This window comes from Scatophagus argus, chromosome 21 (genome assembly GCF_020382885.2).
Source record: "Scatophagus argus isolate fScaArg1 chromosome 21, fScaArg1.pri, whole genome shotgun sequence".
Taxonomy (NCBI): domain Eukaryota; kingdom Metazoa; phylum Chordata; class Actinopteri; family Scatophagidae; genus Scatophagus; species Scatophagus argus.
The window spans coordinates 11785297-11811731 of record NC_058513.1 but is presented as its reverse complement, the minus strand read 5'-3'; the positions used below and the strand labels follow the sequence as shown (position 1 = coordinate 11811731).

The following is a 26435-nucleotide window of genomic DNA, read 5'->3' as shown; positions in this document are numbered from 1 at the left end:
AGTGGCATTTTGCAAAATAGGATCATGCAAGGGAATAGTTTCGAGAGGTCGGAAAAATATAAGCGTTATTTCCTGCATGTTACATTTATAGAAAACCCTAATCTACTTTTTCAGCTCTCAACATGGACATTATTTATCGGCAAAATTAACCACAGCAAGTCCAACTATTTATTTGTGAATAATTTCTTTTGGAAAATCCTGCGAATGCATGCAAACTGGTTGAAACACAACAATGTAGCTGTTTTGTTTTGTTTTTGTTTTTTGTGTATCTTTTATTTTAAAAAGCCAACGTGTAGTCTGTACGTTATATGGAGTACAATTACATGCATTGCACGGTACACTTGATTTAAGCCAGCAATCACCGCTAGATGTCACTAATTCAAACATACAGTTTACATATCAAAGTTGGTCCTACATTTAAAAAATGTAAAATATGTCAGTTAGATTCCATGTGATACAAGTCCTGTTTTAGGAATATTCTAAAATATATATATATATATGTTATGATTTAGATCATAGTGAAAAGCTAAACCTTAAGAGTGCGTCAGGTACTCGCTGCAAGAATCTAAACAAACAAAACTAGTACTCACACGACTAGTCTCCTTTTGCTTACAGTAATTAAATACTAATTACATATGTATTATAATTATGTATGAATTTTGACTATGTTGATATTTTTGATGCTCCAAATCCTATTATGTAGTGACCTAGTTTCCCACGACCTACATTAATATATAAATAAATAAATAAATAAAACAGACAGCACCCGGAAATGACGTCGTTCCGTGATTGTCCTTTCCAGAAAAAATGGCAGCTGTTGACATCGACGTGCCGGTGGACACAGAGAACCAAATTGGCAATGCCGGAGACCTGGAACGGTAAACATATATATGTCCATTCAGTTTCATTTTGTTGTGTGTATAATACGAAAATAATCCGAAATTTCCCGATTGAATTCAACCGCCGTCTGCTGACATGGCTGGCGGGACCAGCCCGAAGTCAAGCTAACAGGCTAGCTCGCTATGGGGGGGAAACCGAGCGTGTAGCACTTTTTCCTCAATCTGAGATTTTGTTAATGTTCATCAATGTCAGGCTGTTGTGTTGTCACACTTTTGATAGTACACCCCAATCAGCAAACTGTGGATTTTTCAAACTGAATTCGCTTCTCCTTAGTGTCATTTATACCTTAAGAAGACCAAGCCATTACTTACACATGGTCCGTTCACAGATATCCAAGAACTGTTGTCATTGGAGATTTATTAATTAAGGAGCCAACTGGTACACGACACTAAAAATTGAGAAAATGGTTTGATAATAGAATTTAAAATGAAGCTTCGGTTATCGTGCGGTCTCATGCTGGACACTGTGTTAGTTACCGACCTGCTTTCAGTTTTCGAGAAAGTTCCATACGAGGTAGCTAGATAGCTTTAGCTAGGCTCGCTACGCAGACAGAGTTACAGTGCTTGAGAGGCTCACGAAAAATCTCCATGTACATCAGTTTCTCAGTTATTTAAACAGACACTGAAGTTTTCGGTAGTTAAAGGAAACCAACACTGACTTTCGGCAGCTTTAGCTAATGTTAAGTTGCATTCCTAAAGAGAACCATCTCGGTAAGCAGTCGTCATCGGCAGTGTTATACTTGTGTCCTGTCATAAACGTGATCCGTGTTAACAAGAATACACTCCAAGTGATAAGTAACACAATTGTTAACGCAAAGATGGGTTTTATATTTATACGTGTGTAATAGGTGGCTAATAAGTGTTTTACCAGACCTGGCTCAGAGCATGCCACATGGGAAAGATTAATTATATGAATTGGTACGCACTCGTATTAAGTTCTTTGTCCAGAGAGTTGAGATTTAAATAACACAAGATACCACAATAATGATGTTGATGATGGCGATACATTTCATGCATGGCGCTCAGCAGGGTGAAACCAAGAGTAAGACATGTCAGGACTGCAAGTTAGGCAGAAAAAAACAGACAGTTCAGTTAATACAAATGTAGTAAAATGCCCAACGATAAGACATGTGTGAAGTAAAACCGTGTGCTTAATATAAAGCTTTTTTGTGAGGTGTTGTCACTGATTCTGATTCTGTGAGTTCTTAATATATCAGAAGGGATCACTGTTATGAGATTTGAATGCCGTCAGTCTGTGGGTGCTGGGGAGAGTTGAACAGGAAATTGAATAAGGTTAATGCATTGTTGGTGTTTGCTTTAGACGTTTGAGCTCCCTAAGCTAGTAAAATTATGCAAAGATGACACTAATGGGCTTTTGCCTCCATAAATCTGAAATGATATCATGGTAATCCTGAAATTGAGGGAAAATGTTCAAATTTGATTGTTATTATTATTATTATAACAAGTGCATTCGAAAATAATGTTTAAGAGTGTTTAAATGTGCTAAAGAATTTCACAAAGCTAATCCTCATTAAGCAGTAGTGTGGCTCAACTTAACATTTACCATTGTTTACGTGGTTGTTTTGTTTGGTCACCCTGTTGGATTCAATCAAGCACATGGCCTTTTCCAACTACTGACTTCTGCCTGAACAAGGTTTGGCCTGTTGGAATTGCAGCCCCCAAATGCAGTGTAACCTGAATTTCAACATGTTTTAAAAGCTTCAGGTCTCAAAGAGCTGCACAGCCCCTTGTTCCTTTCATGTGTCAGAGTTCATTTACCCTTTAACACTTTATACTTTTGACAGGACAGCAGCAGGTGAGTTTTGCTGCTATGTTTAGTACCAAAGCTATCAGGACTTTGTGTACCCTGCTCTGCTGTTCCAGTTCCAGGTGCCACACACCACAGGGGAGCCCTTTCAGATTTTGTCACATTTGCAAGAAATTCTCTGATGGATGCAAATGATTATTAGTGAACCAGCTGGTCTGATTTGATGACAATAACTTAAGCAGACCTTCACAATATAACAAGTTGTGTGTGTTTCTTCTTTTTACAGTCAGGCTGAAGGCTTCAAAGAGCAAGGAAATATATTCTACAGCCAGAAAGCTTACTCTGAGGCTTTCAACTGGTATACGAAGGCCATTGGTGAGACTAATACAAACTTACCCTGTGTGCTGTAGTTAACTTCTGGGCGTATTTTCTAACACATACTTCTTCCATGCACTTTAAAACTGTATTAGATCATCTTTACTTCTGCAATTTATTTGTGTTTGCAATGTATTTGTAGTAAACTAATATAGAATAAGATAGCTCTACTGTAATGATTAGGTTCAGATGCTTTTCTCTGATTCACTGTGTGACATGGATTTTTTTCTTTCACTTCAAGATGCATGCCCCACAAATGCCAGTTATTATGGGAACAGGGCCGCCACCCTCATGATGCTTTCTCGCTTCCGAGAGGCCCTAGAAGATTCCCAGCGGGCTGTGCGGCTGGACGACTGTTTCATGAAGGTCATTTTGAAAAGACACTTGATCTAGAACATCATCACCATTCTCAGCTTTGTCAGGTATGTTAATATGTCAAGTTTTTACACGGAGCTAAGCAGGAAATGCGCCCTTCATGTCTCACAGGGTCATCTGCGTGAGGGCAAGTGCCACTTGTCATTGGGCAACGCCATGGCGGCCAGTCGCTGCTTTCAGAAGGTTCTGGAGCTGGAGCCCAGTAACCGAGAAGCCCATAAGGAGGTAGGGATCTTCAAAGGCCTTTTTAATATTTTATTTACTGTAATCAATGTATAAAAATGTACTGAATTGAATTACGTACTAAGCACAATCTTGGAGCCAAAGATGGAATGTTGTGACTCACTCATTGAAAATACTGACAGATGATTGTTGTTGAACTTTAGAATAAGACTGCAGAGACTCTACTAGAGTTTGAACGAATGGCGGATTTTGGATTCGAAAAGCGGGATTTCAGAAAGGTACTCACTGTTCAGCAAACTCACAACCAGTAGTAGTCCCAACATTGTTGATTTGTGTGATCCGTTGTGAGTCTGGCATAAACAACATATGTGGGATAATGACATAATTTATGAATAGACTTTGCTTTGTCAGATTAAAGACCAAATGCAAAAAAAAACTTCATCTACTTGAGTAGCTGAAAAAGTCTGCCAGTTGAGGAGTGTCTTCAGTTACTGACAGCCTATTTACAGAAACCCTCTGTTTAATGTTTACTACATGCAAACACCTTGTTTGTCTGGAAATTTACATTAGTATTTGTCTTTTGTCTCAATTCAGGTGGTGTTCTGTATGGATCGGGCCTTAGCTGTGGCTTCTGCCTGTCACCGCTTCAAAATCCTTAAGGCTGAGTGTCTGGCTCTGCTGGGACGCTACGCTGAAGCCCAGTCTGTAGCAAGGTAGGAACAATAAGAGTACAGGATGTACTTAAGTAGCTTTGCACTTATGAGTGTGGAATTGATTTTCACAAATTGTTTATTGCATATCTTTTTTAACAAAATTTTGTTTCACAGTGATATCCTGCGACTGGATTCCACAAATGCAGACGCGCTCTACGTTCGAGGCCTGTGTCTCTACTATGAGGACTGCATTGATAAAGCTGTACAGTTCTTTGTCCAGGCTCTGCGCATGGCACCTGACCACGAAAAGGCCCGGCTTGCCTGTAGGGTAAGATTGTCATTTTGTCCTTCATCCTGATTTAATTGGAAAAAAAGAAATAAAACAGATGCATGGTTGACCAGTTGATCAGCAAATGTCTTAACAGAATTTTTTATTTCATTTTATTTTTTAATTTCTAAAAGTATCTAAAATTCTCTTATGTAACACAAATGCTTATGGAGTGATATTTATAAAAGTGGGTTCAGGTTTTATTTGAATGGATGGCATGCATGCATCTAGGTGTATATGCTTCTGTCCTCAATTCACAAGTGGTGGTGGTAAAGCGCAATAAATCTTAGCTGTGTGTTCTCAGAGGCAACAAAGAAGACCACTAATAAGTAAATGTTGATGTAAAGAACACCAGTTTCATAATTTATCCCCCCAAAAAATCAGCTTTGTTCATGACTTTCATAGGGATGTGTGCAATTAGTTGACAAGTTGTTTTAATTATGCTGCCCTCAGCACCAGAAATACTAGTTGTTTATTAGAATAATTATTAATATTCTATGTATGTGTAGGCACCATTTCTAGAGCTAAGTGTATGGTGGACATTAATTGGTCCAGTAGGTGTCACTTGTGTACTTCGTGTTACTTACAGTGTAAGTCGTGTAAGTTTTTTTTGACTCCCACAGTAAAGAAACGGACTAAAGAATGTCTGGTCCTAGAATTCACATGATGAATTTTGAAAGAAACAAGGGGATTTGTTCTTTCCAAACCAGAATGCCAAAGCCTTAAAAGCCAAAAAAGAGGAGGGCAACCAGGCATTCAAGAACTACAATTATGAAGCTGCCTACCAGCTATACACCGAGGCCCTGACGATAGACCCCAACAACATCAAGACCAATGCTAAACTCTACTGCAACAGAGCCACGGCAGGAGTAAAGGTGAGATGCAACAAGTTGACTTATGTTTTGGTGTTCATTTGGCATTTAGTTTAAATTGCTGTCCCAGTATTTGCCTAAAATAGCAACCTTTCTTGATGCTCCATCTCTTCATCTCCGATTAGTTCACCAATATTGTCTTATTCCTCCTCAACAGCTGAATAAACTTAATCAAGCCATTGATGACTGCACCAGTGCAATCAAACTAGACGACACGTACATCAAGGCCTACTTAAGAAGAGCTCAGTGGTATGCTATGAGCACTCTTTTTTTTCCCCTCAGTTATGTGTTTTGTTGTTCAGCACTGTGCAGTTTCTGAATGACTTTGTTTGGCCTGTAGTTACATGGACACAGAGCAGTATGAGGAGGCAGTTCGGGACTATGAAAAAGTTTACCAGACAGAGAAAACAACAGGTAAGCTACTGTCTTGTGTTTTGCTGAAGGTACATTTTAAATGGTGAGGTTTTCACTCACTCACATGGCTTGATTTTCATTTTGTCTCTCTAGACCACAAGCACCTACTAAAGACAGCACAACTAGAACTGAAAAAGAGCAAGAGGAAAGATTACTACAAGGTGCTGGGGGTTGGGAAGAATGCCACTGAGGACGAGATAAAAAAGGCCTATCGCAAACGGGCCCTCATGCACCACCCAGGTAGCACTCTTGGTGTTTACACAGGAAGATGCAGACCTTGATTATGAATTATGGTTATATATCTTCTCTGTTTTGTATCGTATCACTATTTTGCAGACCGCCACAGTGCTGCCACTCCTGAGGTACAAAAGGAGGAGGAAAAAAAGTTCAAGGAGGTGGGTGAGGCCTTCACTGTCCTCTCCGACCCAAAAAAGAAGATTCGTTATGACAATGGACATGATCTGGATGATGACGGCTGCTTTGATGGTGGAGGTATGTGTTTTTAGTTTAGTTTGTTTTTGTTTGTCTGTTTGCTTGTTGTTTCTTTTTTCTTTTCTTTGAGAAGATTTACATTTAACCTACTGGTCATTGGAGGTATGATAAAAATGTTATCTGTGTTCCCATCTGCTTTTTGCACTTTCTATCTTAAAGGAATACATTATAAAACAACGTATTCCAACAGAGTCATCGTTAATGTCACTGAGAGCATCTGTGCTTTTGTAGCTAAAATTGCCCAATAGTATATAAAGTAGTTAAATTTTCCTCCATACTGTGTTTAGTTGAGTCATTTATGTCACGTTTTTATGTCTTGTTCTACCAGCTGATCTTGCCGTATTTTGCTTTTCTTTTTTTTTTTTCTTAGATTTTGATGCAAACAACATCTTCAGGGCTTTCTTTGGTGGCCATGGTGGAGGATTCAGTTTTGATTCGAGCCCAGGTTTGTTTTTCCTTGTTTAGACAACCTTAACTTCACTGAAGCATGAAAGACTCAATCAGAGAAAGGACTTCCTGTTAACTAACTCTTTTTTTCCCCCCTAGATTCTGGACCTGGAAATTTCTTTTTCCAATTTGGCTAAAACAGAGGAGCATGTGGGAAAATGCAGCCCTACAGTGGACAAAAAGAAGTTGGACTCAACAGTTACCTCCTGATACTCATTCTGTTGAGTGTCTTGCAAAAATCTCCCACTGTTCTTTCCAAAAGGATTTTGATAATTGCATTCACTCCTAAATTTACTCCCATGCATTGATGCTAACAAGCACTGGGACAAATAAATCAGAGGCTTTAGTTATAGATTGATGTTGTAAATAAAGTGTTTAAGAAATCTTTTTAAGAGGTTTGGATTAGCTGATTGGAGCATATCCCTATTGCCAAAATCAACCTCCATAATGGTGAACAGTAGTAAGAAACGCAATGGACATTTGGGCATCATGGCTGATTAGTTTTAGATCACAAAATGTGGTATAGGTTTTAAGATTCTCCTGGGATAGCATGTCTCTGTAGAGCAAGAGTCAATGTATAATAATACTGTGGAAGTTCAATGTCAAAACTGACCTCAGGACAGCTGGTGAAGGACAGCACTTCTCTTGCAGGTGTGTGTCCAGGTTTTATTGGCTCACTTGCCAAATAAAATCAACTTGCAGGGTCTTTTTTTGTCCTTTTCTTTGTGCTGCATTGTATATTTAACTCGAATGTAAATCGTTTTTTTTTCCCTAAATATTTCTTAAGTCTTCCCTTGGTCTATTTATATTTATTGTACTGTATATTCTAACCTGTATACAGCAGAATGCCAGACTCATTTGTAAATGTTTTCCATATCTTCCTCATTGTGATCAGTTGACGAAAACATTCAGATTGACTTAAGTTAAAAGCATCAGCCAGACATCTTCCCTGTTTTTCCATTCAAATTCAAGTGGTGCCTTACAAAAACGAGCAGATCAGTTAACCTTGTTTGCGTAAAACCTAAATAAAAACCTGCAGAGCAAGTCACACCCTGTTTGCAAAAGACAACAGTTATGTGTAGCTTGTTTTTTTGTTTGTTTTTTTTTTACTCTTTCATAGGAAAACCTTCATTAATGGCCCTAGAACGAAACCGAAAGTGAGCACTTCATTCCTTTCAAGCATGAAAGACTTAAGTGTCTTTTTCATGAACTCATCAATCTCACCCAGGTGTCATCCACATTTTCCTGTCATGCATGTTTCATCAGTACAGCCCTTGCCCTCCTTGTTCAACCTGTTCTAAGGGGCACCGATAGTAGGTTGGAAGCTTCTGTTGTTAATATTTGTGTCACTGATCCATGTATCATTTTTAAGAACTGTCAAAGTATTAACAAGACATGCATTTCGTATTGCGAAAATAAAGGCTCATCTTTTACTGTATTGTTGGACTTATTCATTTATGGAGCGATTTGCTATAATCCTTTTTTCAGATTCCATTATTAAGTACATGTACCCATGTAGTATGAGTACAAAAGTAGACTTTGGGGGGTTTACTTTTTAGAGGAAGATACTACTTTTTACTTCACTGCATTAAATTGATGGCCAGATACTATTTTTCAGCTAAAGATTTAATACACAGTTTTCATGCAGAAACACGATGCATTGTTATAGAGTAAACTGTCCATTGCAATAAACTATAAACTCTGCTAAACTTGGCTCCACTTCCTGTTTGGACATTCTGCTAAATCATTATTATTATAGTCAACATTTATGAGGGTTTGAAAAGGCATGGGTAGTTTTAATTCTGATGGGTTTTTTTTAATGATACTTAAAATCCAGTTAAGTTTTGTATCAATGCTGTTAGACTATGGTATTAGTCTTTTACTTAATTCGAGGATTTGAGTACAGCCTGTACCTCAGTTTGTAGATTGCTGTGTGATCGAATTAAATCCAGCAATGGGTTTAGAGCACGTGGTTTTTGACGTTCCTTCATGCAATTAAGCATTTCTTTTAATGAACCGAAGTGAAGCTCAAAAAAGGAAATTCTGCTGTTATTCATAAGCAATTTTTGTCAAACGTTGATCTCAGATTTTACAGCTAATGGTGAGTTATTAATGGTTCTTATTATAAAGCTGTGGGTGTAACTGACATCACCACGTGACGGCGTTTAAACCAATCAGGCGCCGTTATCGACGTGCAATCGGTCGTCAGATTATGGTGCGACAGGACGAGAGTGAGGTGGCAACTGGCAGGGGAAGACTCCTCCTGGAGAACAAGTGACTCTTTAGCATTGTCTTTTTTGACCAGGATACGATTCCTGTACTTCAGGGAGGTTCTACTTTCATTGACAAGGTGACCGTTTGTGCTTAATTCTTTTTTAAACACCTAACGTAAGTTGGTTTTATTACCGGTTAGCTAGCGGCTGCCTGCAGCAGTGTAAGGCAACGGCAGTTAGCAGTAGTCACTCTGGACTTCAGGTTAGCGGATGTGAGATGCTGGGAGGGCTGTCTTGACAAAAGTGCAGTCGCTGTCATTGTGCTAGAGACAGAGAAGATACAGCTGTGCTATGTTGTTTTTCTAAGCTGTAAAATAGAGTTCGTTCGCAAAATTGACATTTAAATACTAACACTCGCCTTTTTAATGACAAAAGCAGGCCAACTTACATAACATGACAGACAGGTCTCCGTGCCTTGGCAAGTTTATTCTCCTTCGTGTGTCTCACTCTGTAGGTTTTGCTGTACCTACTACATCAGTCTACCCTAAAAGATCATTATTTACACATTGCGAACCCAGCTAAACTTATTGAACTTGCTTGGCTAGCTAGATTGGGCTACACTTCTGTGGGAGTGGGTGTGGTGATTGGTACAGGAGCTTCATTCACTTGTATTGGCCCGACGCGCATGATGTAGCACGCTGGTTTGCACGGGAAAAGTGATGCTGTAGTATTGCCTGGCTCATCAAACTGCAGCTGTGTCTGAGTCAATGTACCACCCCTCCCGCTGGCCTCTGATGCTGCTGCATCTCAGGAGTCTGTATAGTGACACAAATTTCACGGCTTTATGACTTCAAACAATGGACTGGACCTGTGGATTATAGCAAGCTAAATACTGGGACATCTGCCCCTGAAAGCATGACAGGATAGCCTGCTAAGCTAAATCCTCCTCGTTACGCACCAGACATCTTACAGACTTTCTGGGTTGAAGTGCTGCAGCTGACGCTGAATAAGCCACCGCAGAGCTATTGCTTGCATTTCAGAAGCTGAGGTAATACCGCCATAAAATCTAATCAGTTAAACAGATGAGATAGGATAAGTGTTATCAAAACTCACTTCTTATCACTGTTTGGTTTGTAGTGTAGGTAGTGGTGGTATTAGGTACTTCGCTGACTAGTGTAGTCTTTTCCACTCACCAGTTGGGTAAACTGTAGGCACAAGGCCAAAGGAAGTGTGACCTACAAGTGCATGAGTATGTTGGTGTCAGTTGGGGGCATGCTTTGCGTTAGAGGGTTGGCCGAGCAGGTTTGGCAACATGCAGTGATGTTTGAAACAGGAATGTGAAGACCATCAGTGCAACCTGTTGCCTTCACATAGTCTGATCCCTTTCCTCAGATACACTACCTTTGAAATCGCAAGGCTTTCTTTCTTTTCCAGACAATGTTTTTTGTGGAGATGTAGCGGAGGAACTTTAAACATGAATCCTTTTGGCTTATTGTATCATAGAATTAAAGGGTTTGATAGTAGTATATCAAAACCACTGTGCTGTACTTTATGGATATTTTTAACAAACTAAGTAGAGATTTACTGTGGTGAGTTGGTGAACATAGGATTTATTATTATGCCCAAAGGATATTGGCTTGCGCAGTGCTGAGCTCCAATGCATGGAATAGTCTTTCTGTCATTTAGTCTGAAACTTTCTCTAGGCCTGTTTTTCATCTTGGTAGTTTGCCTTCATTGACAGTCAAGCATATCAAATAAATATGTGGCCATTCACCAGATAGGGAATATTTTAACAGTTTATCTCAGTTATGGTACAGTTTGTAGAAAAGGACTTTTGTCTCTCTGGAAATTTCAAACATAGATAAGTGCAATCAGTAAGCTTTAGAAGACCACTTTACATGAATTTGTTTTATCAAGCTAGCCGTAATGTGGCCCATTAAATTAGGCTAGGGAGTCTGATTTTGTAAAATATTTCTATATGACTGTTAAATTATTAAATTATAGCACATTTAATCAGTCACTTATACCTAGTGTCTCACATGGCATGTGTACAAAATCTGCATTAATTTTCCAGCATTTATAATAGTTTGACAGGTATGCAATGCCATGAATAATACAGCCAGGCACATTAAATTACAACATACAGTGTGCATACATTTCCATCAGAGTTTGATAGCAGCCCCCATCTTTGTTGAAAATTGGCTTGACCTGTTTAATAATTCCTCAAAACGCTTCTGGGCTTAGTTTTCATTTGTTGTTTTATCCATCAGCACATACATGATGTTGGAAGTGTCTGTGAAATTAACTGCTGGTCTGCATCCCTCCAAAGGTCCTGTGCTATCCAGCGGTGCCATGTCGGCGAAAGCCATCTCAGAGCAGACAGGAAAAGAGTTTTTGTATAAGTATATCTGCACGTCAGCAGCTGTGCAGAACCGCTTCCGCTATGCCAGTGTCACTGCAGAGACTGACTGGGACCGTCTCACACAGGACCATCCATGGCTGCTAACTGAGGTAATGCTGCTGCGAGAGACTCTACACAACCTCAACCGCCTTATACAAATCTGTCTTGGTTCAAGTTTTTTTTTCCTCCTCAGCTGGTAAAGAAATATTGTACTCACGAGGCTTATTACATGCTGCAGGTCACTGAAACTCAGTGGACATGTTTTGCAGTGATGTTTTGCATGTGACTGTTTCAGATGCACTGAGGGACTAGTTAGGATTTTGTGTGCTTGTGAAAATGTGTACTGAACTTGTAATGCTGATAAGTATTTCCTTGCAACCTGATAAGCATTTCCTCACATCTTGATATTTTGAACTACACTAGGATGAATGATTGAGTAAGGAGTGCTCTTACCACTAACATACTGCGGAAATAAGATGATTTTTTTTCCTCCATTTTTTTTTAATCTACTGTATAATTAAATGTGTGTTTACTGTGGCTAAAATTTGCTAGAGAGTAATACTTTTACATGAAAAACTATCCATGTTTGACCTGAGATCTCATCCCTCTTTCACTTGCTTTCACTGTAGCGTCTGGTGGTAAAGCCAGATCAACTAATCAAGCGGCGCGGGAAACACGGGCTGGTTGGCATCAACCTCGACCTGCAGGGAGTCCAGGAGTGGCTCACAGCCCACCTCATGAAAGAGACCACAGTGAGTTGACTGTAATCTCTCTGTTTGTCTTAATGAGTGTTTAGACAATAAGCAGCCTAGTGTGACCTTTTGAGGTGATCGAATGTGATCCAGGAAGTACAGCTGGAGTAACAGATCCAAATATATACTTGGAGTTTGGCAAAAGTTGGTTTAACTTTTTTCACTAATGACCTTGTATTTTTCCCCACTTTGTGCTTGTCCCCTGCTGTGTCAGTGGGATGATCCAGTTTAAATAAAAATGCTACATTTTGTTTTGTCTAATGTCAGCCTGAATGCAGGCTTTATTGGTCACTTGACTGTCTTGTCATCCTGACAAAGAACAAACAATCTTTTAATGAAGAACTAACACTTCTGCATCTGTATCCCCATTCAGAATAACATAACTTAATTTGCTCAGAATCTGCTCAGATGAATATCCAATGCTTAGCTCTGCCAATGTACCACTTCACCAGCAACTATATATTTTTTTGGACATGTAGTGGACAGACAAGAAATTGCCGTAACAGATGTTAATTTATTCTTGGCAAATGGAGAAATCACATGGTCCCTTCTGACTAATTATGTCATAAACCACGAGAGCAATGCAGCCAAATAGTCTGACCCAGGTAGTAAGTCATACAACTGCCACATTGTGTTTTATATGTCATCTGAAGAGAATTTAAGCTACAATTCCTAGTCCAGTAGTCCCACTATATGTGCCTGTCATGCATAGAAGGTTTGTTTGGTTCTTCCATGTCAGAGGTTATGTAATGCAGTGGAGGAGGGTTGTCTATTCTGGTCCACCATACATACATAAGCACATGCCGCACACCAAACAGGCCAGCCATGCCATTAGTTGTTGCTTTTGTACTATCATTTGCCATTCTGTGTACGTTCCTGTCACTAAAAATAGTATGTGCTCTTATGAAAACCAACCCATAAACAAAACAGGGTGTGTGAAGATGACATAGCAAATTAAAATTAGGAGGAGCCTAGGATTCATTTACACTCACTCACTCACTCACTTACACTGACCTTTACACTTCTCAATTTTGTTGTCTAGTTTGGGGCAAGAAAAATATTTTCTGTAGTGCCATTCACTTACAAGTCTATAACCAGGTTAGAATTACAAACTTGTGGTTTGTGATATCAAGTGTTGGTCTTCTGTAGGTGGGAAAAGCAAAGGGTGTGCTGAAGAACTTCCTCATTGAGCCTTTTGTTCCACACTCACAGGTGATGTATGCCACTTTCTTGTGTTTCATCTTTCCACATCCTATTTCTTAGGTTTGAAATCAGGTCAAGGTTTTGTTTTGTTTTTGTGTGCACCCTTTAACCATAGATCCACGGTAAGCAAGGAAACAATTAATTAATGCCCTCAGCAGGACAATGAGGTCTGCGTGCATGTGATAAGTTGGTTTATTTTTTTAGTTTCACAAAGGTCAGTTGCCAGAGACTTTTATTGAAACAGCTTGTCAGCCTTTTGTCAATATTAAGTGAGAATGCACACTCTACTGCAAACTAAATCTGTGAAAATGTCTTTGTGTATCCTTGTATTTGCCCTCTATGGGTACAACCAGGAGGAGGAGTTTTATGTGTGTATTTATGCCACACGTGAGGGCGACCATGTGCTTTTCCATCACGAGGGAGGAGTGGAGGTGGGTGATGTGGACTCCAAGGCCCAGAGGCTGATGGTTGCAGTGGATGAGAAGCTGAGTGAGGACCAAGTCACAGCGCAGCTCCTCACACACGTTCCTGGTGATAAGAAAGAGTATGGGCATATCCTTGTTTTGTCCAGTCATTGCTAGATATAATACAATGATAACCAATGTGTTCTTAATCATGACAAAGACAAGAGGCTCTCTGTCTGTGTCTTTTGTTGTCCTTCTGTTGTATGGTGGTTTTAATCTACTGTTTGTGTGTTTTCTGAAGAGTTCTGGCCAGTTTTATAGTGGGTCTTTTCAACTTATATGAGGACTTGTACTTCACCTATCTTGAGATCAACCCTCTAGGTATGTTTTTTTTCTGTGCATATTTATAGAAATGCCTACTTTTGGACTCTCAAGTCCAACATTATTCTTCACTTTTGGTAGATGGGATGTGTTTTATTACCGTAACAGCTCCATTTGTGCATTACCAGTTTATGAGAATGAATAAAATACTTCCAGATTCATTATTAATTTATGGGGAACAGATTACTAATTTTTGCACATTAATGACCAAATTTATACCCTTAAGTAGCGTATTTGTGGAAAAATGAAATTGTCTAATGGAAAACACAACTGTTTTGTTAACCAGTTGTCACCGAAGATGGAGTGTATGTCCTCGACATGGCAGCTAAGATCGATGCCACGGCAGATTACATCTGCAAGGCTAAATGGGGTGATGTGGACTTTCCACCACCCTTCGGCAGGGAAGCGTATCCAGAGGTGAGATCTGAAGGATAATAAAGCAGGTTTTTATGTATGTGTGTAAGAGCTATTAAGTTATAATACTGCAGCATGTTTCAGTAGGTTGGTCTTTTACAAGTTCAGTGTTTTGAGGAAGTAACTCTTATCTTTTGTCTGTATACCTAACAATGTTTAATATTCACCACAATTTTGTGTTGAGGTATGTAGAAAACATGTTGCCTTTACTTCTGAGAACAAATAATATGCTAAATGCAGTCCCTGCCCAAGCTTTCAAAAGGTACCTTAACTTATACCTACTTACGGTGACTTTAGTCTGCAACTGAAGTGCACAAGTAATTTGAATTTCATTAGCCAGAATGTATTACTGCTATATGATATGTTCAATGTAGGAGGCATACATCGCTGATCTTGATGCAAAGAGTGGGGCCAGTCTGAAGCTGACCTTGCTGAACCCTCGTGGCAGAATCTGGACCATGGTGGCTGGAGGAGGTGCTTCAGTAGTCTACAGGTACTCCGTGTTTGTTTCTGACAGTTTTCAAGCCTTTTTAGTAACTAAAATCGGGAGAGAGTACTTGACCCTCTACCTTCCCTCTATTTCAGCGACACCATCTGTGACCTGGGCGGGGTGGATGAGCTGGCCAACTATGGCGAGTACTCAGGCGCTCCCAGTGAACAGCAGACCTACGACTACGCTAAAACCATCCTCTCCCTCATGACACGGGAGAAACATCCTCAAGGTAGGTATGGCTAACACTCTAGTAGTACATGTTTCCCCAAGCAGAGTCAAAAAAGTAGGTCAAAGGTAAAAGACGGTAGAGGGAGTTACCAGACACTCTCGCGCATGGAAGTATCCTTCCGTCACAAAACCTCTGCTCACTGCGTCCGTGTTGCCAGCAATAGATTTCACGGCTGTCACCAAACTATGTTCCTGGGGTGTCAGATTTCAGTCCTGAACATGTTCTTAACTTATCACCTCCCTTTCTTTCTCCTACAGGGAAGGTCCTGATTATCGGGGGGAGTATTGCCAACTTCACCAATGTGGCAGCCACATTCAAGGTGAAACACAATAATGCATTTATCTGATCATGAAAAGTTAGCAATGACAGCTCTGCCAGTGCTGACACACCGATACAGATGTTTTACAAGGGTGACCTGCCTATCTATCTCCTCAGGGCATTGTCAGGGCCATCAAGGACTTCCAAGGTCCGCTGAAAGAGCATGAGGTCACCATCTTTGTTCGACGTGGTGGGCCCAACTACCAGGAGGGGCTTAGGGTGATGGGGGAAGTGGGTGAGTGAGATGAAGCCCTTTTTTCAGATTACTTTACTAGACCACACATAACTGGAAAGAGAGATGATGTTTTTGTTTTCAAGTACAGGTGATATGAGCATGAATGCCAAATTTCGTTTAATTTTAAGCCTTTCAGTCTGAGTAGTGTAACTATGTTTTTTTTAATGTGCAGGGAAGACCACAGGTATTCCTATCCATGTGTTTGGTACCGAGACCCATATGACAGCCATCGTTGGAATGGCTCTGGGCCATCGGCCAATACCTAACCAGCCCCCAATGGATGCACATACCGCCAACTTCCTCCTCAATGCCAGCAACAGTCCAATGGTATTTTCATTCACTAACACACTGAGGGAAAGCTATGATCATGTGCAGGTCTTCCTCTCTTTTAAACAATGCAGATGCCGTATTGCTTAAGACAGGTGCCACATTTTTATGTGCAAATTCTCCAGTGACATAAAAAAGGGATTACTGCTGAGTAACATTACAGTTTGCGTATTTGATTATATGTAGTAGAAGGTGTTGCATGTTTAAGGACATTCACTTGTGATACAATTGAGTCATGCATGTCCAAACACTATTTAAGCTTTGAAAGATGGACTTAGAAGCTTACCCGACTAACTCTTGTATAGCATTACATGTTTGTTTTTTTCATGTAATATTTGTGCTTTTTTTGCCTCTTAATGTGTTAGCCGTGGGCCTGCATGTTAGTGCTGTGTGATTAATCAAATTATCCTTTTTTTTTTCTTTTGGCTCTGAGCATTTATAAAAACAAGATAATAGAGATAAAAGATTATTGTGCTCCATTATGTTTTGCAATGATATGCAGTGCTCTAGTTTTGTTTGTTATAAATCCATCACACCCCTTTCCATTACAGCAGTGCACTTATACCCCTCCTAGATTGTATGCCAGACTGTGACATGTTTAGCTCAGCTCATTGTGGTCAAATGAGCAGTCATTTGCAAAAACCTGGTTGAGCCAGTTGTCATCTTAGACTTTCTGTTACAGTGCCTGCGCATGAAGCTGTCACATTATATTAAATGAGCTTTTATATTTATTATATATAATTATGGTTTTTGTCATAATTGTACAGTCCTACTTCACGTCTGCTGGATGTCAAAAAGAAAACTTTTGAGCAAACATTTAAAATAATTTTCTTGTCAAAATTGCATACTGGTTAATGTTGTGTGTCAGCTGTTGATAAGCTAAGTTGTTTCACTCTTATTTTTCTGTACCAGACTCCAGCTACAACAAGGACAGCTTCATTCTCGGAGCCCAGGTCTCCTAATGACGTCACCCCAGCCAAAAAGTCTAAAGCAGGTCTTCCAGCAGGTAACCAGCACAATTGCACTCCCTCTTAAATGCTTTTTATCAGCAAGACACCATATGAACTCATGCACTTCCGCTTTTTCATTTCTCTTACTGATGCATCCTGTACTTGTCCCCTCACTCCCGCAAATGCCATCAACTGCTATTCTGCATTTTAATTTATTTTCTATCTCTCCCTCCTCCTCCTCCTCTTTTTGTTTTGCGGCACAAACCGTCCACTCACCTCCATCTTTTTCACACTTGTTTCTCTAAGACTCTCTTCATTCTATACTGTGGCCTCTGAAGAATGTGGTCACAGGCGATTGGAAAGGTAAGTGATAGGTGTGCCATGCCAACACTGCGCTCGGCTGAACACACACTCTACACTGGTTTGCCCATTTTTCTTTCTAACCTCCACTCTCCTCATCTTGACGAAAAGGGGTGTGTAGAAATGTTTCACCAATTTTTTTTCATGTTTTTATTTTATTATTTTTTTTTTTTGGAATGAGTTATGCTTGGAATAACTAAAAGCTTACGAAAGAAATGTAGACAAGACTCATAAATGCAAGGATCTTTTGAAGGGGTTTGTCCTCTTTTGACTGAGATGTGTGTTGTTGTGGAGGAATAGCTTTAATTCTAGTGTCAAAGCTCAAATGCTCAGTACAAACTATTTTGAAATGTGATGGTGATTGTGGCTAGACTATGCTTTTTAGATTGCTTTTCACAGCAGCGTAGTCGAGGTGTGTTCTGTAGCAGCTGAGCTTTGCATGGTCTTTCCTCTGGCATGCTATTTATGTGAGTGTTTTCAAAGGTGACACAGGGTTGACTGAATGCACTGAAGTCTGTTCATTGTATGAGATAAAAATGCACTCATTCTTTTCTCCTTTTTTTTTTCTTTTTGCTCATTTTGTCTTTTTTTTTTTATTATTATTTTTATTTATTTATTTTTTGTGTGTCTTCCCGTCCTGTGGGATCACAGAAGCGCAAGCCTCTTCAGGCTGCAGCGGAGGTATGGAAGGGTGTGAAAAAACCTGTCCTCCTGCCCTCTCTGCTCTTTGCCCACTTCCCCCTGCTTACTCATTGTTGCCTTCCCAGTCTGTCCTTTTTCGCTTTCTCATGGTGGCTTGCTCACCTTAAGGGGATGCTGCTGTACATCTCTGAACATAGACTTGATTCATGGCAGATAGTTCTTCAATAGCAGGGTTACTTCCAAGACAAAACCATGGCCAGCCCCAGAAATTGATTATTTCAATATTTGTGCTTTCCGTGCTGCATCCTAAATCCAACATATCTCCAGGTCTTGAAAAATAAAAGGTATTAAAATAGTCTTTAATTTACAAAGGCAGTAATGTTATGTATGATTGTGGGCTGAGACATTACAATTTACACCCTTTGTCTAGAAGTGGGATTGTTGGGACAGGGATTGGGCAGTCACAAGAAGTGGAATAAATGTGCGGCAAGATGGTGCTTAAATTAACAGCAAATGCTTCAAAGCACATTGTACACTAACATGATATTCTGCAATCAAAACTGAATGCTTGCATGTTGTGGAATAATGTACTTTTTTCCCTTTGTATTATGCCTCAAGCTCATTCTGGACATGCTCTTTTTTCCCGCATTACTGCTGGATTTCTGTGCTTTCTGGACTTTGCTTTTAAATATGACAATTTGATTACAAGTAAACAGCTGTGCCAGCAACACTCGGTGTCATTCAGACAAGCTTATGTGATATTCCTGCTTGGTAAGTGGGGTAATATAAGTAATGTAAGTAAGTTTCATGAAAGAATGAAATTAAAACCACAATTGGAATTGTATTAAAGACATTAAAAATAGGACCATATCAACTGATATGTATTTGGTTGGAAAGAACATGGACAGAATACAATGACAGATAAGTTCCTTCATGAAGTTCCTTGATGGTCAAACTAAGTTACCGATCGTTTATAAGAGACAATGTAACTGCACAGGCCATGTGCAAAAGAGTTGTTATAAGTTTTTTGTTTGTTTTTTTTGGGGGGGGTTGTATCTAACTTTAAAAAATATTCCAAATTAATCTTCTACCACAGCCACTGGTGCTATGTTATTATTAACATGGTGTGACCCCCCCTAATTAAACCTTCTGACCTGGAGGTGGATAAAGTAATGGACTGTTATATTAAACTTGTTAGACTTACAAATGTGACTGTAAATGAAACGGCAGAATTTGTCAGCAAAAAGCAGATGTGTGGCGCCCAAATTACAATTCATCCATGAAAAAGCCGGCAAAATGAATTAGTATGTCAAGGGGGAAGGGTGCAGTGGTTTAATCACAAATTATTTTCTCTACCTCCTGTATCTCTGTCCTCAGAGTGAGGTCTCTCTGTGCTCTGCTTTTTACCATCCACATTCCTGCTGTTTTCCTTAGCCTCACTCCCCCCCACCGTGTGATTATTTTTATTTCTGTGTCCAGCTCTGACTTTTCTCTGACCTCTCGTTCCATCAGCTAAAGCCACCACACTCTTCAGGAAACAAACCAAGGCCATGGTCTGGGGCATGCAGACACGTGCTGTGCAGGGCATGCTGGACTTTGACTACGTATGCTCTCGAGATGAACCCTCTGTGGCAGCCATGGTCTACCCCTTCACGTAAGATTAAATTACAAACTTGATATTCCACTGATGAAGGATGTCTCTATAGTGTCTCAACAGATCATCCTAAGTATGTTTCATATTGTCTGTGGCTGCAGCATTTCAGATCCAGGATGCTCATATTACTACTACAATACTACTATGAAAACTACACACCATTAAGGAAACACCTATTCTTAGCCAAACAATGGAGGATAATGTAAAAACACTCATCTATTATGGCTATTGTGCTTAGGAAGTGTTAATCTGTCATTGTGATTCTTTTTTTTACTTATTTGATAATTTAGCGGCATGTGTTCAGCTCAACTCTCTTAGTTTTAGTAGGAAGCCAAGCCTAAAATAAGAAAGTGATAATTTTGCCTAGAAAAATGTAATATCAGTGGTCACAGTAAATCTCAAAATTTACTGATCAGGTTGCTTTTGTGAATTTAAAGTAAAATTTTACTTTACATTTTTCTGTTTCCCAGTGGGGATCACAAGCAGAAGTTCTACTGGGGGCACAAGGAGATCCTGTTGCCAGTCTATAAGAACATGGCCGACGCCATGAAGAAGCACCCTGAGGTGGATGTCCTGATCAGCTTTGCTTCACTGCGTTCAGCCTTTGACAGCACAGTGGAGGCCATGCAGTACACACAGGTAGAAAAGATATAGTGTATATTATGTTTACTTAGAAACCCACACATCAGTGCATAAACTTGAGATTCAGTCAGACATGGAGGTCAGCTTTCTTATCCAAATGCGTTTTCAGATCCACACTATTGCCATCATAGCTGAGGGCATCCCTGAAGCTCAGACAAGGAGGATGATCAAGATGGCTGACGAGAAAGGCGTCACTGTCATCGGCCCTGCTACGGTACGCAGCCATATCACTCCAAGAGGGACTTGTTAACAAAGAGACTTTTTCAAACATTGCAGTAGAATGTGAATTTAGTGGTCATTGTGAGTGTTAAGATGTGTTTAATCATCAATGTACTGTATGCTCGCAGAAAAAGACACCTACAAACTGTCACACATAAACAAATTTGATAACAATTTTTTTCTGTTTGCCAGGTTGGAGGCATCAAGCCGGGCTGCTTTAAGATCGGCAACACAGGTGGTATGCTGGACAACATCCTGGCTTCCAAACTGTATCGTCCTGGCAGTGTTGCATATGTGTCTCGCTCTGGGGGCATGTCCAACGAGCTGAACAACATCATCTCCCGCACCACGGATGGCGTCTATGAAGGCGTGGCCATCGGAGGAGACAGGTACATTTGCAAATGATTTCCTCAGGAGGTAAAACTATTTTCCTGTTTCCTGATGACTGGTGTGAAACTTTTTGGGATTTTTTTTTTTTTTTTTTAAAAGAGGATTTATTCCAGCTTCACAGAAACATACTGTTGTCTAAAACATATAAAGTCCTTGAGATTTTGTCCCCTTCAACCAGATATCCAGGCTCCACCTTCATGGATCACGTCCTTCGTTACCAGGACACTCCAGGGATCAAGATGATAGTAGTGCTGGGAGAGGTGAGAGTAGCTCCACAAATGCTTATATTTATACATTTAATGTAATATAATGGAGCATTTTGGCTATTCTCCATGTGAATTCGTATTTATTTTTAACAACTCTTTCACTCTAACAACCCAGATTGGAGGCACAGAGGAGTACAAGATCTGTCAAGGCATCAGAGAGGGCAGGATAACCAAGCCTGTGGTGTGCTGGTGTATTGGAACCTGCGCCACCATGTTCGCTTCAGAGGTTGTCAGCTGTGTTGAAATAACTTGACTGCATTTTGTTGTCATTGTTGTAACATGGGAATTCTGAGTCCATGAACTCAACCTGTAATACTGCCATCTTCAGGTTCAGTTTGGCCATGCGGGGGCCTGTGCCAACCAGGCTTCAGAAACGGCAGTAGCCAAGAACCAGGCTCTGAGGGATGCTGGAGCTTATGTACCAAAGAGCTTTGACGAGCTGGGGAATGTGATCAAGTGAGGAATTCATCACACTGTCATACCAGAGTTTGTCACTGAAATTGTTATTTTGGTTTTCCTCAAACATTGTGTGCATACTTGGTGAAACAGGACTGTTTATGATGAACTGGTGGCCAGTGGTACCATCATTCCAGCCCAGGAGGTGCCTCCCCCAACAGTACCTATGGATTACTCTTGGGCCAGGGTGAGAACCTACTCCTTGATAAAGCCAAAAATGTTCTTCTCAACAGCATCTGTCTAAGCCACTGAAGAATACAATAGTTGTCGAATCTTGTTTTTATTTTGAATATGGAAATATATTGATTGGCAAATGTTAAAAATTAGCAGCAAATGGATATTGGATTTTTCGGGCTGAAAGCTGTGTATATTGACTAATATTAATTCATTAATTCATTTATTGTTATCTGTTGTACTACCTCCAAGTGGCATTTCTGTACTGTAATTTATTATTAATTATCAGCTGTCACATACATTGATATCTGCTTGACACACTGCAATTTTCATCCTGTGGTTATTATTTGTGTGTTAGAAACCCCTCTTATATTTGTTTTTCCATTCCACTTGATTTCCTGCAGGAGCTGGGCCTGATCCGTAAGCCAGCCTCATTCATGACGAGCATCTGTGACGAGCGAGGCCAGGAGCTCATCTACGCTGGCATGCCCATCACCGAGGTCTTCAAAGAGGAGATGGGTTTAGGAGGAGTGCTAGGCTTGCTTTGGTTCCAGCGCAGGTTGGTATGATGACTGGGTGACAACTGATGTCCGGGCCCGTGTCCACACTGGGTTTTTTTTCTGGCAGTCAAGCGCTGGCAGGACGCTGGGGTGAAATGCTTGTGCAGGGAAATGATGTTTTGATGGACATTTGCCAAGTAGCTAACTTAACACTGTGTTAACAGAGTTGATTACTTGGTTAATATGTGAGTGGTTGTCTGAAAAAGAAGGACAACCTCAGTGCATTTCTGAAGAGTTTTGGTATTTTCAACTTGAAATGGCCACATGAAAGCAGAGGAGTGAAAAAAGTTGCCAGGTGAAGTGATCAGTCATATGCTGATTCATATGCTCTCTCCTTTTTGGTAGAGTTGAAAAAGGAAGCCGGTGCTCAGAATAAAAGATGTTATGTGGACATGGACCCTAACTCAGTCACTGAAAGAAGTATTGTTGACTGATTTATGAATTTATTTTCAGTGGAATAAGCTGTGTTTCTGTGTAGGTTACCGCGCTATGCTTGCCAGTTCATTGAGATGTGCCTAATGGTGACTGCTGATCACGGGCCTGCCGTCTCTGGCGCACACAACACCATCGTCTGTGCTCGCGCTGGCAAAGACCTCATCTCCAGCCTCACCTCTGGCCTGCTCACCATCGTCAGTGCTGCTCACACACCAGCGCCTGCACACATGCACTGTGCCATCATCTCTAACTGGTCTTTTCCTGCCCTCTTGGGCAAGTCGTTTTTGTACTGAAACATGATTTATTTGTACATTCCAGGGGGACCGTTTTGGAGGTGCTCTGGATGCAGCTGCAAAACAGTTCAGCAAGGCATTCGACAGTGGCATGCTGCCCATGGAGTTTGTTAACAAGATGAAGAAGGATGGCAAGCTGATAATGGGCATCGGCCACAGGGTCAAATCAGTATGCAACGTTTTAACACCACCTACAGTTACATTACCAAGATCCACTGACAGTGTGACATTTTTAGATTAGAGTAGAAAGTTGTTAATATTATACCTCTGAATAATCCTTAGTTTTTAAATTTAAGATAAAGTGAAAACTTACAGTGTCAGTTTTCTGATTTTTATTATTATGCTACATTAATTCAGTGAAACAAGACTCCAAGCCATAATGTAAAGCATACTGTGTCTCTGTTTTCAGATCAACAACCCAGATATGCGGGTGCAGATTCTGAAGGACTTTGTTAAGCAGCATTTCACCTCCACCCAGCTACTCGACTATGCCCTAGATGTAGAGAAAATTACCACCTCCAAGGTAACGGTCAACTGAATAAGCAAGTGTAAAAAAGCAAAACCGTGTGGAGACTTTCTCCTTCTGAACAAAAAAAAAAAGCAAAATCCTTAAATACATATGGCAGGGACAGGAGACTTGAGTGAAGTAAAGTGCATATCATCCCAATCTTACAATGGGAATATTTTACTGACAAACACGCATTTCAGTGTCTCCTTTTTATGTTAAATTGAGACAGGCTGGATCACTAATATTTTTCTGATGTTTAGATAAAACAATTTCTGTTTCTCATTCTCAGAAACCCAACCTAATTCTCAACGTAGACGGTTTTATTGGTGTTGCCTTTGTGGACCTGCTTAGGACATGTGGGGGCTTCACACGGTAAGACTATCACATTGCTGTGTCATGGAGAGACTGGTGAGGTGCAAACGTTGATACAGTTAGGGAGGCATTTTATGTCAAATACAAATTCCTGAGTACTTTTAATGAATCTTAGCTTTGGTTAGTATTCAGACTGGCTCTTCAGATATTTTTCTATAATAAATTTTCCGATGTGAAATAAAGCTTCTCAAAAGACAGACAACTGTTGTTAATGTGGATTAATACTATATAGTAATAGAGAACCTTCTAGTGATTATTATGCATTGAAGCTCAGTGTCCTTTGTTCAGTTGAGATAATGCATTTAAAAAAAAATATTTTAAACCTTAATCCCCATATATGCATTTATAAGTGCTATATAAACCTTAATATAATATAACACTGTAAAGTAGTTGTAAGCAAGTATAAAAACATCTTTGTTGTACTGTTCGTCAACAATCATAACTTCTCTTATCAAGACATATTTTGTACCATTATGACTTTGTTTTACTGTATTGTTAATACAGCAGCCTTATCTTATGGGTGCCCACAAGGGAAGATATAGTTGTTGACAACCACATAAATAAAGTGTCATCTCCCTTGTGTTATTGCTTTCTGTGTCGATGCCACAACATCCAGTATTGTTTCTCACATGAATGTTGAACTGGTTCCAGAGATGAGGCTGATGAGTTTGTGGAGATCGGTGCACTAAATGGGATCTTTGTTCTTGGCCGTAGCATGGGCTTTATTGGTGAGTCTCATTCAGATAGAGCCATGACACTGACTCTCAAAGTATTCAAACAAGACATCTAACTCTTGACTGTCTTCTGTTAGGACATTACCTGGACCAGAAGAGGTTGAAACAGGGTTTGTACCGCCACCCCTGGGATGACATCTCCTATGTACTCCCTGAACATATGTCCATGTAATCCCCCCCACTTCACAGAATGGGACACGCTTCCAGGTGTGACTGCCCTAACGGGTCACGAGGCATTACAAAACAACAGCTGTCTTTGGAAAACTGGGCAGGATGATTCTGGAATGTGGAAGTACTGTCTGACTGAGGGATCTGGGTAGAAGCTTTTCATCTAGTTTTTATGGAGAAAAAGGGGAAGTGTATTTTCAGATTTTGTTTAGGGAAAATTATTTAGTCTAAAATCTAACTTATTCGGTTTTGAATGAAGAGCCAAACCAGTGCACACATAAGTATTTGAAGGAGCACAAAAATAGTTGGCACTTAAAAGAAAACTGCAAGGAAATTTTGTGGAGTTGATATGAGGGCAAGATTCAAAGCACATTTCAATACTGACTCCTGTAAGTCTGATTAGATAATATGCAGCATCAGCTGCCAATGGTAAAACTGTTCGAGCTTAGCAATACAGTAACGTGTCTTTATTTTATACTACTTAACATAAACTCATTGATTTATTTTAATCAACACTCTCTGTTGGAGGAAAGTATGCTTTTTCTGGCTTAATAAGTATTGCACCTTAGTTTAAACATTAGTATTAACATCAACATCTAGATTTCATGTCTGTTTTAACTTGTCCAAGTCTTCACTCCACTGGGAAAAATCTTTGTGATCACAAGAGAAACCAAAGTTAATTTGTTGTTTTGTTGAAGTTCCTTTGTTGATCGTACAGAGCTTGTCCAGATAATGTATTTGGAAAAAGAGGCATTGTAATGGGAATTAAACACGTGATGATTTAAGTGTCACTCCGCCATTGCCTTTCTGAGAGCAACCCAGTTTACAACCCTGGTTTGTAAACTAGTGGTCGAAGTTCATCAGCTAAAATAGATGGCGTTTTGAAGTGTTCAAGATTGTTTTACATAACGTATGAATTGAACCATGTGTGTCTCTATTCTGAATAACTGTGTTAGAAAACAGGAAAATGAAGAAACATGAAAAGGGGATGAACAACATGCTTCATGAATGAGCCCTGTGAGTCGTTAAAAGCATCTTTTGGCAAGGGACCATGAAAGCAGTTTTCTTTACTTGGGGGAAACTCTTGGACATACTGGGAATACAGATGTCTGTTCTGTAAATCAGTCATCCACCTTTCACTATAACTTGGCACCAACTCACAGCTCTTTGTAACTGCCCACTGTAAACGGCCTGCTGTGTTTGATCTTTGTTTTGCTGTTTTTATTTAACTGTGAAAAAAAGCTTTGTTTTTTGTAATATGCTGTCATATAATAGTATGATAATAAAAAAAAATCTTCTTGATTTACTTTTCATTTTGGCTAAAGTGTGTCTTGATTTTCCAGTGTCAGCACCCAGGGCAAATAGACATTTTTGTATTCAAGAGTAAAAATGGAAACTCTACTCTTTCTATGGTCATGACACCGTACAATGGCCGA

The 26435-nt window shown here is 39.9% G+C and overlaps 2 protein-coding genes across 4 annotated transcripts; both read left to right on the top strand.

The window, feature by feature from the left end:
- Positions 1-766: 766 nt before the first annotated feature.
- LOC124052447 (dnaJ homolog subfamily C member 7-like) lies at positions 767-8244 on the top strand. Its single transcript, XM_046376702.1, has 14 exons — positions 767-878; positions 2954-3042; positions 3284-3408; positions 3529-3642; positions 3804-3878; positions 4195-4313; positions 4428-4581; positions 5292-5456; positions 5611-5702; positions 5794-5867; positions 5961-6107; positions 6204-6359; positions 6730-6804; positions 6906-8244. The coding sequence occupies exons 1-14, from the start codon at positions 808-810 to the stop codon at positions 6941-6943; spliced, it is 1494 nt and encodes a 497-aa protein (XP_046232658.1). The 5' UTR covers positions 767-807; the 3' UTR covers positions 6944-8244.
- Positions 8245-8995: 751 nt separating this feature from the next.
- Positions 8996-26312, top strand: aclyb (ATP citrate lyase b). Of its 3 annotated transcripts, none has more exons than XM_046376698.1 (29): positions 8996-9156; positions 11349-11530; positions 12050-12172; positions 13322-13384; positions 13729-13919; positions 14081-14160; positions 14447-14577; positions 14949-15067; positions 15160-15296; positions 15554-15615; positions 15732-15849; positions 16022-16176; positions 17089-17182; positions 18138-18167; positions 19641-19782; positions 20253-20421; positions 20534-20638; positions 20836-21032; positions 21212-21293; positions 21415-21525; positions 21628-21755; positions 21849-21942; positions 22334-22488; positions 22968-23118; positions 23243-23386; positions 23627-23740; positions 24015-24097; positions 24749-24825; positions 24909-26312. In XM_046376698.1, the coding sequence occupies exons 2-29, from the start codon at positions 11372-11374 to the stop codon at positions 25001-25003; spliced, it is 3309 nt and encodes a 1102-aa protein (XP_046232654.1). In that variant the 5' UTR covers positions 8996-9156; positions 11349-11371; the 3' UTR covers positions 25004-26312. The 3 variants fall into 3 exon arrangements, with proteins under 3 accessions (XP_046232654.1, XP_046232656.1, XP_046232655.1); XM_046376699.1 differs by lacking the exon at positions 8996-9156 and adding an exon at positions 9810-10067; XM_046376700.1 differs by lacking the exon at positions 18138-18167 and having other exon boundaries at positions 8997-9156.
- The last annotated feature ends 123 nt before the right edge of the window (positions 26313-26435 follow it).

What these genes read in the sequence shown, in the direction of transcription:
- aclyb (XM_046376698.1), top strand. Translation starts at nt 11,372, where the DNA reads ATGTCGGCGAAAGCCATCTCAGAGCAGACAGGAAAAGAGTTTTTGTAT. An exon ending in CTGTCATCGGCCCTGCTACG is followed by an intron (nt 20,639 to 20,835) that starts GTACGCAGCCAT and finishes TCTGTTTGCCAG; the next exon opens with GTTGGAGGCATCAAGCCGGG. An exon ending in CCTCTGGCCTGCTCACCATC is followed by an intron (nt 23,119 to 23,242) that starts GTCAGTGCTGCT and finishes TGTACATTCCAG; the next exon opens with GGGGACCGTTTTGGAGGTGC.
- LOC124052447 (XM_046376702.1), top strand. Translation starts at nt 808, where the DNA reads ATGGCAGCTGTTGACATCGACGTGCCGGTGGACACAGAGAACCAAATT. An exon ending in AATGCCGGAGACCTGGAACG is followed by an intron (nt 879 to 2,953) that starts GTAAACATATAT and finishes TTCTTTTTACAG; the next exon opens with TCAGGCTGAAGGCTTCAAAG. An exon ending in GAGCCACGGCAGGAGTAAAG is followed by an intron (nt 5,457 to 5,610) that starts GTGAGATGCAAC and finishes CCTCCTCAACAG; the next exon opens with CTGAATAAACTTAATCAAGC.